At 35.7% G+C, this 17,741-nt stretch overlaps 1 protein-coding gene across 4 annotated transcripts in view; it reads left to right on the plus strand.

Annotated features, from left to right (window-relative positions):
- The window catches only part of ZNF385D (zinc finger protein 385D), a 416,407-nt gene that overhangs the window by 74,584 nt on the left and 324,082 nt on the right, over positions 1–17,741 (plus strand). For all 4 annotated transcript variants that reach the window (XM_021538112.3, XM_021538113.2, XM_021538111.2 and 1 more), the window contains exon 2: positions 9,731–10,009. In XM_021538112.3, coding sequence (XP_021393787.2) covers positions 9,731–10,009 — 279 coding nt within the window. The remainder of the gene's footprint in view (positions 1–9,730; positions 10,010–17,741) is intronic.

The raw sequence follows: 17,741 nt of genomic DNA on the forward strand, positions 1-17,741 counted from the left end.
TGTCCCAGTGGGTGTAATGAAGCAATAACATAATAAAAAAAAATCCCTATACTTGTAAATGTTGCCAGAGCTCTCTGAGTGTTTTATAATGAGAACATAATCTGAAAAAAATGATTCCTACTGTGAAAGTATAAATGATAATATTCAAACATTTTCCTCAATTTTTTTTTTTTTTTTTTTTTTTTTAGAAATGCATTTAGAGAAAGGCAGATGTGGAACTTTTTGTTTGATTTAGAAATATTTTCCAAAGGTGAACTGATTGAAGCACTAAACTTGCTCTTTTTTGGTCTTCTATGGTTCCTGTGTTTTCAAGGTCTTTTGTTTAAAGATATCTGCACAGTAATTCCCTAAAACAAAATTATAACAAAATTGAGGGGGAAATTGTCTTTTGGATGTTTTTATATGTAGTAAATATTGCTCATTACTATGACTTTAGGCAGTTTGAAAATTCAAACCATAAAAGTCTGAAAATACTTGGAAATTACCTTTCAAATACAACAAATAATAATTTCTAAAATTTCTTAGATTTAAAAAAATAAGCAAAACCCCACATATTTTTGGCTTTCTTTTTAACTGAAAACAGAAATATTATTTTTAGTTATCGCTTGCTTGTAGCCTTTAATTTCCTCTATTTTTGCTATATTTATTGCCAGTTTATTTTATTTTATGTCTAATGGCTGCATATTTTTGTGCATAACAAAGATTTTAGGGGTTGAACTGCCTTTCTAAAGATTATTATTCTTTATTCTGCAATGTTTGGGTTTCTTTGTGGAAATTGGTGATTATTTATTTTTTTAAACAGAATTCCCACAGAGCTTATTCATGTGGCTTGTCTTTTTATTTCTCTTCCTGTTTCATTTTGTAGATGTATATTCATCAACATATTGCCAAAAAACTTATTTCTGAAATACTTAATCACAAAAAAAAAAAAAAAAAAGAGTGCCTGTGTATCCAAAGAGATGACCTATCTGCAAACTTGTCACAAACAGTAACTGAAACTTAATTTTAAAAATTGCCTGCTTGGATACAGTGGTAGTGATTGTATTGGAGTGTTAAAAATGGAACTTTCTTGTCTGCAAAAATGAGTTGCTTGTTATGCCCAAACAGCTGTTCACGGTCTTGCTTTCTGCTGAGATAAAGTTTTGATTGAATATTTAGGTACTGGGAAAACGAAAGATTTTTGAGGTGGAAAGTGGCACTTATAAGGATATCTGAATGACAGGTTGTAGGCTGATTTCACATATGGGAGTTGATCCAGAGAGTCTGTAAAAAGTGATTTTTATCTATGAAATCAAATGTAATATTCTTGTATCATCAATAATGTGACCAGCTGGACCAGGGTAGTGTTTGTCCCCCTGTGCTCAGCACTGGTGAGGCAACACCTCTAATCTTCTGTTCAGTTTTGAGGCCCTCACTGCAAGAAAGACATTGAGCTGCTGGAATGTCTCCTGAAAATGGCAATAAAGCTGGCGAAGGGTTTGGAGCACAGATCTGATGAGGAGCAGCTGAGGGAGCTGGGATTTTTTTAGTCTATAAAAAAGGAGACCCAGGACCCCATCATTCTCTGCAGATACCTGACAGGAGGGTATGGACAGATGGGGGTTGGTCTCTTCTCCCTGGTAGCAAGTGATAGGAGATGTCCTCAAGTTGTGTTAGCAGAGGTTTAGACTGGATAGTTGGAAAAAAAAATCTTCAACAAAAGGGCTTTCAGTTATACAAACTGCCTAGGAAACTGATACGAGTTGCCGTTCCTGGGGATATTTAACAGACATGTGGATGTGGCTCTTGGGAATGTGGTTTAGTGGTGGACTTGGCAGTGCTGAGTTAACAACTGGACTTGAAGATCTTAAAGATCTGTAGCAACTGAAAGATTCTATGATGATAATTCCCTATTCTATTTTTTCTGTTTGCTTCCCTTTAAAGCCTGTTCTGACTGCCTACCTTCTCAGAAATATTGCTAAACCCAAGGTTTTGTCCAGCAGAGGCAGCCACAATTGCAGTTGGATGTTTCTATCCCTTTTTTTTTTTTTTTTTTTGAGCTCAGACAACTCTGACTACCATCGACAGGAGTTTTGAGTTTTGAGTCTGTGAGCACAATTTTGTATGTGAAAATCAAGAATATGAAATAAAATAATGTACTTCAGGTTGCTTGACAGAAACAAATTTCTTGGTAGGCAGAGCCTGCACAGCTTTGCTAGCTCTACCATTTATTATGTTAATTACTGCCTCAGGTACAAGGTACACTGCTGGTGGAGAGGGAAGTGAGGAAACACAAGCTGCTCACTACCTGCATGGGAGGAGCATCTCTCTGGACCTGGGTAACACACACATAGCTGAACCTGTGTCTTTTTCAGGCCCTATTTTATGCAGAAATCTTTGTTTCACAAGGACTGTTTCTGAAAACAGATTGAATTTCTATGAAGGAGCAAATGAGGGAGTTTTTGTGGCTTATAAGTCATCACAGTAGTGCTTCTCAGACTTTAGAAGCTGATGTTTGCAAATTAATTACTTGGCCTTTAAATAGTTCCAAACCACCCAAAGTGCTCCATTATGTTAGCACAGGCTTGAGTAATAGATATGTATTACTAGCTAATTGAATAACATATGGTGTTGATTAGTGCTTAGCTCTTTTTATAGAACTCAATTAAAAAACTGACTACAGTATATTTTGAGACTATGAGATGTCTGTTAGTTGCTTCTGGCACAAGGGAACTGCTGAACCAAGAAACTATGAAGTTTTCTGTTTAGTCCATCTGTAAATTCCTTTAGGATCTCTTGGTGCTTGTGGCTGTGGTGGGAGATAGGTTGGGGTTTGTTCATTTGCTGCAGTATTGAAATGCAGCCTGTCCTGAAAGATTTAATTGCTCTCCTGGCAAAGAAAAGCAAAAGCCCGAACTTTAATTTTCTGTACTATTGTTTAAGGTATACAAATATACAATGAGCCTATTTCAAATGAATAAGTATCTATTCTTATAGGGTTCAGTTTGCAGAGATGCATTTCTTGGGAGGAGTCCATGGACAGAGACATAAATTTATAAAGCCCTCTAACCCCAAATAATGTCAATCTCATTTTACTTCATTCCCTCTCAGCAATAAACAAATGTGGAATACCTGCCTTTATTTCTTTTGCTTGATGCAGTTTTTGCTTTAGAGATTATTTTCCTCTTAGATTTCTCAAAAACACATAAGATGATGATGATTATGATCTCCTTATTATTCCCATGGATGATTTAAGTGGTGTAGCAGCTAACAGCAGTGATCAGACTGGTTAGATCTCGTAGGATACAGAGAAACAATAAACAAGAAAATAAGATGTTTCTCTCCCTGACTTTTCTTGTCCCCCCCTGCTAAGGTACCTCTTTTACTCTATTTTGTGTGGAATTTTTAAAGAGAAAATTTGGTAAATATAGACTTCAAATGAGTTTTTCCACTGTTTTATCACTGACTATTAATTTAGCTCTTGGGTGTGTGACCTGACAAACGCTTCCTTGATTTTTAGAATAAAGTGATTATTCTTGCTACTAAAACTCATAGTAGAAAAGCCTTCCTACAGTGTAAAATTACTTAATGAATATATTTTCCAGATTTTCCACATCAAATTTTATTGTATTACATGCTATTTAGCATTTAAATATAATCTGAAAGGCTCAGAAAGGAGGAGGTCCTGAAAAATTGATTGGTTTCTAAAAAGCATTTCCGAATCCAGTAGATTCCCATTCCACAGTAGCTGGATGACTGAAATGACATGCATTCATCCATCCATCCAGCGAAAACAGACGAATCCTGCAGCATATCCTGAAGGTTACTGAGGTCATTTGGGAGGGGTCTGTGTTCCACAGATGCAGTGCTTTCACCATGGGTGGCTCTGCTGCTTAGTCCTTTTTGCTGTGCGTTTATTCTGCCACAGCCATGATGTGCGGAATTGGCCGTTCACGACCTAAATCGCTCTGGGCTCTAAACCAGGAGCAGGTGCAGCCACGACCAAAGCAGCAAAGCTGCAGTGCTGGGATCATCCAGTGATAATGGGGTGTGGAAGAAGCCAAGGATATTTTATTTTTATATTCCTGATCCTTCCCCCTGGCTACTCTGCCCCCACCATCCGTGTTTAAAATAGATGGCAGTATGATGATTTTAGACTTCTCCCAGGAATACATTTCTACAGCTAGCATTTTATTCAGTGAGCTCAATTAAAGGTTGCAAAGGCAAGTTAGAACTCATGGGCTTTTTGGTAAAGGCATCACAAGTATCCAATGCAGTAGGGAGCTTCAAGGAACATAACATCAATAGGAAAACTTCAGCACAGAGATACCTGTTTTGGGAAGGGTTCTGGCACACAGTTCCACTCACGGTGTGAAGAAGAGTCTTGAAAGCCTGATGCAAAAGTCACTTTGCAACAGTGACTTACATCGACTGGTGATGTCCTGTCACCTGAAAGATATAACAACAAATTGATGAAGTTTGAAAAGATAAGATTCCAGTTATTACTAGAGGGTGTAGCATGCCAATAACATCCCCCAAATATGTGGAAACTGACAAGGTGATGATATTGATGAGTGATCAATCTCTTTTTTTCTCTTTTTTCTTTTTCTTTTTTTGAACATTGCATTAACAACAGTTTATTGAAAACAGCTGGTTTCTCTCAATATTTGTTACTATCTGTTGATACCTCAGAAAATTATTATTATTATTACCTGCTAAAGTTCTTTCCTTTTGATGTTTGGAGAGACATTATCACAGGCAGAGCAACATGCATCCCATCGAAATTGATATCTACAGCATAGACATCTGCAAATGAAGAGGAATTATTTTTTCTGACAACAAAACACCTGAGTTTATGCTTTAGTCTGCTTCGTAGTGCATAGACCTTCTTAGTGAAATTTAAACTGTCTAGGAATAGAGTCTGGGAATGAGTAACTGAAATGCAAACATTTTATATTTGATGATTGCTACTTAAATGTCTTTCACAATTTTGAAAAGAAATACTAGAAAACCATGAATGTTGTAATTATAACTTTGTTCTTAATGACCTGTTCATCTTTTCTATCCTTCAGCTATTATAGGAATGTATTTATTGTAGCAACCTGTTGGGAAGTAAACAAGGAGATTTTCTTTAAGATGTATAGAATCATAGGATGGTTGGGGATGGAAGGGATCTTAAATATCACGTAGTACCAAATATCCTGCTGTAGGAAGGCAACCTTCCTAGGCCAAATTATGCAAAGCTGTATCAAACTTGGACTTGAACCTGTCCCGAGATGGGGAGTCCACTTCTCTGGGTAACCTCTTCCAGTGCCTCACCACACTTATAATGAGGTATTTTTTCCCCTAATACCTAATCTAAGCACATCCTCCTTCACTTTGAGGCTATTCCCCTTTGTCCTGTCACTACAGGCCTTTGTGAAAAGTACCTCTTCAGCCTTCTTGTAAGCCACTTCAGGTACTGGAAGGTTTCTCCAAGGTCACGTGAAGCATTCTCTTCTCCAGGCTGAATTGGGTCATTCATCAGTGGCAGGACGTCTGCATTAAATCAACAGACTTAGGTACACAGTGGTCTCTGGTATTCATGTACTCTGTTGGCCTCTTGAATGTACCCAGTAGGTTTGAGTATTATGTACACAGAGCCAAAGTCACAGTGATTGATACAGTTCTATGCTGATAAGATGGTCTGGAAACAGAACAATTAGTTGTAGTACAAATGAGTAATATTTCCTTTCAATTTTCTTGAATAGAAAGTATGCCATTGGCTTGCAGCTAAGAAGGTAAGGATTGTTTCAGGGAAGGATGTGATTTCTAATCCCCTACTTTCAAGCACATTTTAGAAGAGAAATCCCCCAGGAAGTAGTTATGTTATCTAAGCCAGAAAACACCACAAACTGTAGCTGTGCTGGTTTTCCATATGGGCCAGTTTTCTACTTCACAAAGCTATAATGTCGTTCAAAGTTCATTTTACTGGTAAGCATCATTGAGCCAAAATTGAGTTCAGAGCCCCAGGGTAAATAAATGTAAGCGTTTATCCAGAGTGCTATTTAAATTGGCATGAAATTTTGGGATCTTGGTTGCCTAGTTTGCTCATTTCTAGTGCTCTGCAGGCTTCATTAGGGCCCCTAAAATTGAGAAGCTACCTTTCTTTTATGGGGAAAAAATAGTTCTCTGCAAAACTGATGACTTGAAAAAATACGTAATCTGTACAGTCGACATGAACTCTATAATATGATAGCAGTCAAAGAGGGTTTTTATTTAAAGCTTATCTACATATTATCAAGCCAATAAGACACTGATAAAACTTGCTTTTAAAGTTAAGGTTTTTTTACCCATATTCCATGTAATTTTCCAATAGGATGAACTAAGCCTTCTTTTCCTTGCCAATCAAAATTGCTGCCTAAACATTTTTACTCCAGATAATGGAAGGATATAATGATGCATGCCTGAACTGAAGGCCTCTTGCTTTCATGAGTTAGACTGCATGTGTGTTGGCTTAAACACTGGTGGATCTTTATAAGATTTTAAGTAAATGATTTTTTTTTTCCTGTTTCTTTATGAATACTATTTGGAGTGGTAAATTGTATTTTAAAAGTATGCCTTCATCACTTGCTATCTTAATTTACTTGTTCCTTAAGAAATATTGAGTAAGAATGACTCAGAATGTTTTAATCAGAAACTATTTCTCTTTCTAAAATATTTTCTTCACATTTTAAATTTTTTCTTAAATGGATTATTTTAGTAGTGCCATGTAATCTTGGCTTTACAAGTGTAAGTGTTTGTAATATGTCCCTTTAGCCCTTTAGCAGTGCCATTATATATTCAGAAATCACTGTGTATCTGTAAAGAAAATGGTGATGTACTGTAGTGTAATATATATTTCTGAAACTTCTTTTTGCCTAGTTGTTATCTAAACTCCAGTTATAAATTATCCCCTTCCTCCAGATTTCAGAGTGACATGGACAAGTGCAAAAATGTATTGCCGCTCTAATGATGTCACATGCTTTTCAAATCACTTATTTCCAAGGTGGAATTTCCTTATTATTTTATTGTGCTGTTATTGAGTGTGCATTTTGTAATTTTATTTCCTGGAATGAGATTGTAATGCAAGATAGATTCTATATGCCAAAGATTAGACTTTAATGGATTGGACTGTTTTGACTGGAATATTAGAAGGATGCAATAACATGCTAATGCATTTTATTAGGCTGCCAGCTTATGTGTGTAAATGTTTCAAAAGGAATGAGACATGCATACACATAGCATACAATGTTTAATTTACTAGATTATATTTGCTTACAAAATTGTACATCTTGATTGAAAAAGATGTTTTTTTTATAGTTATCCTTTGCCTATATGGCTAGGACTATAGGTCCAGAGATATTGTTCTTGTAATTTTAAATTCATACTGCTCTCTAGTGGGGAATGCTTTCAGTGCAATAGATTATATATATATGTATATATATATTCATATACAACATGCATATAAACCAGAATTACTGAATTGTTACTGGTATCTATACCAATTTGGTAAAACTAGTTCTATTGCGATAGCATTTAAATCCTTCTACTACTTTGATTAAAGACTTAATTTTCTAATTTAAAAATGTTCTAGACAGATGAACTTTGAACTGAAAAGTATTTCCAGCAAATTCCAGAAGGGCTGAGAAGTTGATAGATTTATTCTTCCTCAGGAGAAATCTCCTCCTTCCATTAGGAGAAATATGCTATAGGTCTGCTATTGAAAAATGTCAGATTTTTTTTTTTGAGCTCCTACAATCTTGCAATGTCTTTTGCTTTGGAATGAACTGTTTAGCCTGCTTTTTCATCTTTTGCTTTCAACATTTACACTCCTAGATTAAGAGCTGACTGTACACAGAAGTTGAAATAATATGGTCAGATCTAGTTGAGTGAGATTTAAATCTGCAGCAAGTGCAGGGGTCCTCTCAGACTGGAGTCTGTACTTTCTTAAATGAAATGTGGTTTAGTTAACATAGAAGAACACAAGGCTAATTAGATAGCAAGCAAATCTGAAAACTGAGATTGAAACCAATTTGAATATTGATAGACTTTAGATTTTCTTCTTTAGATAATTTTGTCTTTGTGGTTTGATTTGAGGGCAATAAGTGTCTTCAAATCCTTGGGAAATCTGTAAAAAAATTAAACTGATGAAATTTAAGTTATTTGAAGTTATCTGAAGAATGATTTGCAGCATTTTGTTGTAATCAGCCCCAAATCTGGAGGCTTGCTTAGACTTGTTTTAGACCCTGAAACTTTTCTGGATTTGGCATTAAATGTGGGATGATGGATTGTAAGAGAATAGAGACAGTGCTGAAGGCAATATTGCCCCTGAGGATTTGCAGCTGTGCTAATTACCAAAAGAGTAGGAGCAGCCTTGCCCTTAATAGGTCACAGCTGTGTCCAGTAAGGATGGGTGTTATAAAAGAGTGGATTAGCTACTCAAGAGGAGAGTTGGAAGTCAATTGGTTGTGCTGCTGTGAGAAGTCAGGCTCAGGTGGTTGTGCTAAGGATAGTAAGGGTTAGGATGTGCTGCAAGGGACAGGAAGGGTCATTAGGCCATCATGCTAGGGACAGGAAGAAGCCAGCTGTGCGGAAGAAAGAAAAGGAGTCAGTGTTGCAGGGATCTGCCTGTGAGAACTCCCAGGGGGAAGGTATGAAAGTCTTACAGTAGGATGATAAACTGATGGTCAGTCAATTGGTGCCAAGCACTTATGCCAACAACTAAAGACCCATTTTCTTGTGCAGCTGCAATAATCTTTTTTTGTCTCTAGGTTGATTGATTTGTCAATTAGAGGCCAAATAGTATCATTGTATTTAAAGTTGCAGTGATTTTGTCACTCAAAGTATAGATTAGATTCTTTGTCTAGACCTTCATTTATTCACTAAGTCTGGGTGAACAAGCACTTTAAAGATTTATATGGTGTATAAAGTCTCATCAAAATGCTAAGTTGGTATAACATTTTGCATTCCTTGAATGGTAAATTAGGTTTGCAGTACTCAGAGCATTTCTTCACCTGTACCATTTCTGCTCAATTTTAATCACAGAAGCTCACGGTTACACTGGTTGCACTTGTTCTGCAAATGGAATTATCTTCTTATTTCTGTAGTTTTTGCTGTCTGGTATTAGGTGAAACTAAACTAACTATCCTTCAATTATAATCCTGGGTGGTTAAGATAAGAAACTAATAACGTGTTTATTTGTCTTTGAACTACTTTACATGAGAAAGTTATGAAGTTATTAGACTTGGACTTGAAAGCAATCACAGGAAGTGGAGAAAGGATGGCTGGGGCTGCTAAATATTTGATAAACTCAAGGGTGAGGTCTGTGCATTTAAGCTTATGGAACTAATATATAAGGGGGAGGAGGTTCTTCTGTTAATTATACCTTCTCCCCCTTTTTTTCCATTGACTGAAGGATTGGTTTGTCTTGCATTTTTTCCTCAGCTCCTGCAGTGTTTTTACCCTTTCTTACCTAAGTTATCACAGGAGGTGTTACATCTACATCTGATCTGCTCAGCTTTGGGCACTTGGCTGTGAAGTTAGCTAAGTTACATAGAACAACTGAAAAAGTTGAACAAAAAGCAAAATATATGAGTGGAAATTCAGTGTTAAAATATAAAATGCAAAAAAATTATTTTCTGCCTTTTAGTGATTTGCAGATGTTGCTGTCTTTTCTGTATTATTTTGTGTTCTCATCAGTTTTCTCTCGCGTTTTTTTTTTTCTTCTCAGAAAATATGAAGAAGCCCTGGAGCCCTGATTTACCAGTTGATAACCAGTCATACAATTCAGATTTTACATCTCTCCCAGACCGAGAAGGTGAGAAAGAATTAGCAGCTGATGGCACTGAAGAAAAGAAGGAGAGAGAAAAGAAGCACACCAATTTCACTTTGTGTAATGTCTGCAACATTCAGCTAAACTCTGCTGCTCAGGCACAAATCCACTACAACGGCAAATCCCATCAGAAGAGGCTGAAACAGCTCAGCAATGGAAATCTCAAAACTGATACTGGTAAGCATTATAACATATAGATCTTTGCCATGTTTTGATCTGACAATTGTAGCAATGTGTTGATATATATGGATATAAACTTTGTTTTATTCAGACAACAAATACTTTGAAGTTAAAGCAAAGGCTTTTGGTGACTTTAAAGTGCTAGAGGTCATCCGTAGCATCTGGCAAATAGCTAAGCATATACCATCTGTGTTAGTACGAGAGTTTTCATTTTATATTCTGTTTACATAATGATTTTGATTTAGATACTTTCTAATTTCATTTACATTTTGATGGTTTTCAACATAATCAGTGATATTCCATATTTCATAGTCAACTAGAAAGGTTATCCTTGTTAGGGGCGCGCTTACTTTTAATGAATGTAAGGTGGTTGTGAAATAAATTGAAACAAGTACATTACACAGAAATATATTCCCAAACTCCTTTCACTTTAACTTGCTTATTCTGAGTTCAACCCACAGCTAACATAAGTTTAACATGTTTAACAATCATGGCTGAAGTGAAAAAGAGATGGAACAAAACTTTAATCCATTTCATTGGCAGCTTTGGGCAAAGCATTTTGTAGTAGGCAACATACTCTTCATCAGAGTGAATTGTGATCCCCAAAGAAAAACACATTTGTGGCTTTTTGTACTATGGCAGATTAGATAATAGATGATCCCTGACAGGAAAAAACAAATTACTGTGCTGCAGTTTTCTCAATTTAATAACTGGTAGTGCTCAACTTTTCTGTACCATGTATAGGGTTGTACTACATTCTTCTATCTACTTCTGTGTACCATGTCAGAGAAATAATTGTCTTAATACATTGTACTTAGGGCTTTCAGACTTTCTCCATATCACACATGTTGCTTGCTGTTTTTGTGCCTTGTGTTTCTTCCTACCACACCAGCAGAAGGATATGCAAACTAGCAATCCTTAGATAGAGCTTTATATTATTATTTTAATAGTCTCTGATTTGTTCCTGCTCTAAGAATAGGGAATAACATTGATATTTGGCCTAAGTATGTTGGATGTGAGTGCTTTTTTGTGTATGAGATGTTGCTCATTTCTGTAAAACAAATAACACCCCCATAACATTTAACAGTACAATTAAATTTGTCTTTAAGTGCCAGGTGGGACTGCAGCATTTGTCAATGTTCAGAGTTCAGACTTAGGAAAAAATGCTACTACCATTAGTAGGAGCTGTGGAAATGCATAAAGAAAGATTGATTTCTGAGTTGATTGAAGGTTCAATATGGTTATCCACAAATACATTCTCCATAAAACCAAATAAACACAGTGTAATTTATTGCTATCTTTGGTTAAGGAGGAATTGTTATTGTTATTATTAGCACAACAGTTTTGCTAATGATAGAAAGATTTTTTTCTGCAGTTCATTTTTCCACTTTAATCCATGATAATGAAAGAATTAGTAATTAAGCAATTCTGAATTTAGCTTCGAATAGCTTCAATCATGGTTCAACACTTATATTCCGGAGAGGCTCAAACTAACAGTATAGCAGCATATTTCTTACTTCCTCCTGAAGAATATTCTGTTATGTGTAGCTGCATCCATTTGTAGTTAGAAAATAGCTGATTGACTATCTAGCTCTCTAACAATTATTTTGGGAGTTTATGTGAAAGTTAAGGATTTTCAAATCTGACAGATCTTTGAATATCATCAATTGTAGTACTCCAATGAGAAAATAAAGTAGGGTAGAGTATAAGTAAGGGTTTTTTTACATGTCACCAAGTTCAGTTCTCTTCAACTGAATAAATTAGACCAGTATAAAATATTTCTTGCTAGAAGTTAGAACTGAATTATAACTGAATATTTGAGTCACCATTCTCCTTGCACTTTGAGTAGAGATATTGTCCCTTTTCTGGGGACAAGTATAAATCAGAACATGAGTTCTTTTACCATTATATATTTTGTTATAACTTGTAGTTCTGAAATATGGGCCATATTTTTCTGACAAATGATTATTTTGTTGATGAGACCCCAGCAAGCTCGAGTGGCATATGACCATGACTAAACAAATTATGACTTGAGCATTGCAATTTATTATGTACATGCAAATGGTGCTTTTTGAAGGTCATTGATGTAACTGTTAAACATGAACATTGTTTTCTCAATGTCTGTCAGGAGGATACTTTATTTAAGAGAATGGTGTTTCTTGTGTGGAAGTCAGATTGTCACAAAATAACTATTATGCTTGATGTCCACATTAGTGACATCATAATTCTAGAGACTAAATTCTGCTGTAAATTAAAAGTATGTAAATGTTCTTGTTTATGCATTATCTTCCAAGGTTTTATCATTATAGTTACTCATTATGTCTCAACATATAAATGAAATATCTGTACTATGCACAAGGAAACTTAATTTCTAAATACAGTGTTTCACAAAATGTACTCTGTTGTATAAGCCTTTACATTGCTGGATACTCACTTGGAACTAACATACATGAAAATGTTGGGAAAAATACTGGAGTTGTGATTTCTCATATTATTTCATCTCCAGATTATTCCCATGAAGCAGGATAGGTTTGTGTGTTCTGTATTATGAGGGGATAATAGAAAGGGAGGATTTATTAAAATGAAACAAAAGCCCATGTCTTGTTCCAAAGTAATTTGCAATGGACTGCTGAACAGAGGTAGGGTTCAGCTGTATTAACATTTGACTGTGTAATTAGAGTTGTCATGCTACAGTCATCAACTTCCAGCTGTGTGAAGTAGCTTTTGTCTGTAGGATGTGAATTTACGGCATTTACTATACTTGAATAAGTCTGCCTAATTTCATAAGGTAAGTTGCTTATGCACAAAGTCTGTTAACATCTGCAAATCTATAATCAGTAACTAATGTGCATTGTGGGGTTAAAAGCAGTGTTTCTTTCCTGCTCTGTTGGTATCTAGAGTGTATTTGAATAACCAGATATACTCTGAAAAGTTTTGTTAGTTGCTTATGTGTCTGTTTGGCAGCTTTACTGTACGATACACATGTGGTTCCTTCCAAGGGCAGAGCAACCTCAGAGCAGCACCCTGTGCAGCCACAAAAGGGATTTGAACCCAATGTTTCTTGTGTCATTACCTGCTACAGTGGTTTGTGATGACTTAACAGGACATAATGAGACATCAGCACTTCTGTTGCTGAAACCTGCTTGGGAGCAACACAGTTTTCTGTGGATCTTCCTCCTAATAATTGCCTTTTGTGTCTCTTAAAAAGACTTCTCACACTTTCCTCATTACACCCTAGAAAATATTCTTACCGGTGATATTTCTTTTTTTGCCTTTCTGCTCTCATGCATGCAGTGGAAAGGTGACAAAAATGTCAGTGGAGATTTTGAGTATATTTTGGGATTAAAAGCAGGGCAAGATACAGTTCCTTTCTGGTCTGCTGACATTGCACCACTTCTCACAAAACCTGCCTGGACACTGTGGGTAGAGGTGACCTCTTGTGGGAAATTGTTTATTCTAACCAGCATGAGCAAAACTTGCATCCCTACTGACAGAATGGAAAAATAACCGTGGATGCAAACATATAGCAGCACCAGTGGGAAAGCTGATGTTTCTAAAATTTTATGTAAACCAGAATTTCTTCTGTGCATTCTTTTGTGTAAATTGCTGAATCATCGTGAGTGAATGGGCATGGTTAGGACAAGACCTAAAACTGCTTTCCTCTGCAATACTTTTTACAATACATTAGAGAACAAATAAGAAAATAATGAAGGAGGTGAGCAATGTCACAAGATTAATAGAAGTCCTTACACTTTAAAGACTGAAAAACCATTATTCTTTTGAAACATAGAAGGCAGTGAGGAATTTGGTGGTGGTTTATCTAGTTCTCTAAATTCATAATCCAGACCAAAGGCTATCCAATTTAGTATGTTTTATTTGCTATTTTTTAAATTAAATCCAAATGCAACTTTTTTTTTAACTGCAATTTCATTAAAGCAAAATTTTGTTCTAAATAAAATAAATTTATTGTCTGACAAGGACATTGAGTACATGGAAAAAAGGAGCAAAAAGTATCACAATTGTATATATTTTTCTCCCTTGCTAATTTCAAAAACAAATCCCTTAGTTCAACACTTGATATTACTTTAGAATGAATAATGATTTGGTTGTTATGGTAATGAGTATTATAAAATATGCACTAAAATGAAATGTTTATTTCCCATATTTTATTCTTTTTTCAACCTCATTCAATAGTTGAATATGGTTTCCTACAACTCTTGACATGGCAGTTTCATTAAATCTATGCAAATTTTTTTGCACACTGGTTAGAGAAAATGTTTAATCTTTTGCGACTTTTATTTTGCATCTAAATCCTTACTTTTTACTAGTCTGTAGGTAGGAAATCCAGGTGATTAATCCAAGCTTCTTGCAGAGTTTCTGTCCTTGCACTTTTATGTTGCTGTTCATTTTCAGTCTCCATGCTGCCATTGCATTTTAGGCCTCTGCTGTCATGTTTTGTGATGATGAAAACTGACAGCTTTGAGGTAGACACATTCTTACTTTTAGGTGGTAAACCACCAAGTTAGGGCTTTGGGAACTGGTGTCATCTTCTCTTTTCATTGTGTTTGCTCTCCTATCAGAGGACTAAGAGTGGATGGGACATTGGAGAAAAGAGAAAGTCTTCAGAGAAAGTGTATATTTTCTTTCAGAACAGGTGATTTTCCATTAATTTTCTGGGATTCAAAAAGAATTGTCAGATCAGCTTGAGATGTCCCCGGAAATCACGTATCTAGCAAACACTTTTTTTGAATGTCCTATTCTGATTTAGAACTTCATAAATCTAATATGTATTTTCCTCTGGGTTTAAGCTTCTTGTATGTGGGTCATACATGCCAGTATCTTATAAAGCATCACAGCAGGTTCCTTCTGGGAATTTGTAATATCTCTCAAATGTCAAAGCTGGAGATTTTTGGACAAGGAGGACTGGCTAGGGGCAGTGTGTTGTCACTTCCATTGTTTCCAAATGTAAATCTTCCTTTTTATTTCAAAGCACTTGTCTATTTTCATCATATTCGTATTTCAGTTAGTGAACTAGTAACAGTTTCTGCTTTCAAGAGCACTTTTTCAAGCAATGCTTTTAAACCACCATTTGTATTTGCAGAATCATTTTTATTTTATTTGGAAATGCAATATCATGGTATAGGACATCATAGTTCACCACAAAGTTTTATCACAAGGTGAATGAAAGAATCTTAAGAGCCAGCTCACACTAGCCTAATGCATGGTGTTGATATTTCCTCTAATAAGCATCATAGGACCTACTTGGCTTTGTGAGTATATGAAAAGGAGGAATGGATGGTAAATGTAGCCAAACTCTTTACATGTGTGCAAATATCCATGTGGACTTGCTGTAGTTAGCTGTCTGCTATTACAAATAAATGCAAATGGACATTGCTAAATTTTAATACAAATCAGTCACAGGTAAAGTTGGTACTGTAACAAGTTGTGGGAAGGCTGTGGAGAAAGTTGGAGTGCACCTAGAATAAGTTCGATAATAGCATGCAGTCACATAGATAAAATATATTTTAGCAATTCTCCAAACATTCTTTTGTATTTGAGGGGAAAAATTCATAGGAGTTAAATAATTTTTCATGTGGTGTATCTGGCAATTGGTCCAAAGAATAGCACAACAAAATTTTAAAATAAAGTATGGAAGCTTATATAACTGTGACTTTTAATTATGGATAATTTTTCAGAAGTTGGGGAATATGTAGAAATTTGTCTAAATATACATGAAGTATTTTTGAAGTTCCTTACTGTTCATCAAGTGCACTTAAGGATATGCTTATGTTTTTTGTTGAAGTATACTTCTGGTTTCAGCTAGCAAATTCCTTTCTTTTCTACTGTCTTAAGTGACAAATGAATAAAATGTGCTGTAGGAGCTCATTATCAATCAAACTGTTCAAGGTGTGTGGAGAATCTCAACCATAAAGAACATCTGCCCAAGGTTTAAATGAGCCTCTAAGTGAAGATTCAAAAAGTTACAAAGAATTAAATTTTCTACCTGAGTGTAAGACTGCACAGATTCTCTTTTAATAACCCCTGCTGTATAGAGTGCCCTCCTTTTTACCATCTTGAAGCAAGATGCTCAGTAAATTACATTCATCCAAAGGACAGACGTGGGTTTTTGTCCAAGAGAAGTTCAACAGTGGCAGCGGAAACCAGTTTCAAAGTGGGTCCTTCTCTGCTGCCTTTTAGCACACCTGGAGAGGATTTTTGAGAGCTATGTGAAGATATGGAGGATGGAGTGCTTGGAGGTGTCCTCAACAGCACACAAATGCTGCTGTTACATGAAGATTAGGGGGTGAAAAATCTTCATCCACCATGTGCCTGCTTGGTGCATTTCATCTTTCATACTTACAGATCTTCCTCTGAATCTTCCAAATATTGTTCTGCCACAGTTTGCTTGTCCTATTTAGACATTTACAACCTCATGTTTTCAGACCTTTATGTTACTCCTGGGTGTGCAACTCTTTCTTCCATATTGAAAAATAGCTGCCCTTTATGTCCTCAAATTTGTGTTTAAAATACACTTGAAAAAAATGGGACATCTTTCTCTTTGAGCTTCTACTTAGCATCAGTATAGCCTCTTTCTAATTACCTTTTTTTCCACCTGTTTTTGTTTTTTTGTTTTTTTGAGGCTAGGACATGCCATACAACTTATCTGGATCAGTTTTTCTCTTTGCTTAAAAGATAATACTATTTTAGGCAAGTGATATTTTCATGTTTTAACTCTATCAGGAATATTGATAATCACTGCTAAATCAGCTGGATAAAGCTCTGTTACTCTGAGAGCAGTGTATGTCCATCTTTGTTGTTTCTGAGCTGTGTGAGGTGTTGGTCTGCCATTCTTTGCTTCTCCCTGAGTGTGGCACCATTCTCATTTCTGAGAACACTGGCATTTGATATGTATGTACAGATAACAAACTGTTGAAACCTGTTTTGCAGGCTCTCCATTTAGTTCTGCTTATATCACTAGGTCCAATATAGATTATGATGACCATGGCTTCCATCCAGACCTTCTCAGTAACTTGTCTTCTTTAAATATGGTGGGTTTTTTTTTCCCCTGTACTGGCATCTGGTAGGCAACAGATCTTCTATGTGTCATGACAACGCATAAAGTTTATCAACATTTCCTGGTATTAATTTCCTAACAAATAGCTTTTCCCATATTCAGTTGTTTTCTGGCTTCAAATATAGATCTGTACTCTTCAATGAAGTTATGAAATAATAATTTTGTATGTCTCATGTAGCATTAATTTTTAAAAGTTTTTAGGATACCACAGAATTCATGCAGAATTTTTGAGTTGCAACTGAGTGGAAGAAAAAATAGCAATTATTCTACGTGAGACAAATTTCACTAATACTGTCTTTTATTTATTCATGGCTTTTTTTTTTTTTTTTGCCCCTCTGATTCAAAAATTACTGTCTTCCTTATAGTCATGCCACTGAAATCTTTAGTTAACTTCTTATCCTCTGACATATTTATCAGAAGGGGAAATATCTCAAGGTCGGAGATTTAAGACCAGTGCCAGTAAAATTAGCTCCAAAACCTGTTGATTTCAAGAGGAGGGAAGTTCCTCTCTCTATTAGGAAATTAATTAATGATAGTTATGGTGGCTCAGTACAAGTCATTGAGGAAGTACTAATTCTAGTCTACAGTTTGGCTACTGTGGGAGCGAGTTAATCTGTGTGATGTCATTCCTTTGTTTCTCACATTAATGATTCT

This window comes from Lonchura striata, chromosome 1, assembly GCF_046129695.1.
Source record: "Lonchura striata isolate bLonStr1 chromosome 1, bLonStr1.mat, whole genome shotgun sequence".
Lineage (NCBI taxonomy): Eukaryota > Metazoa > Chordata > Aves > Passeriformes > Estrildidae > Lonchura > Lonchura striata.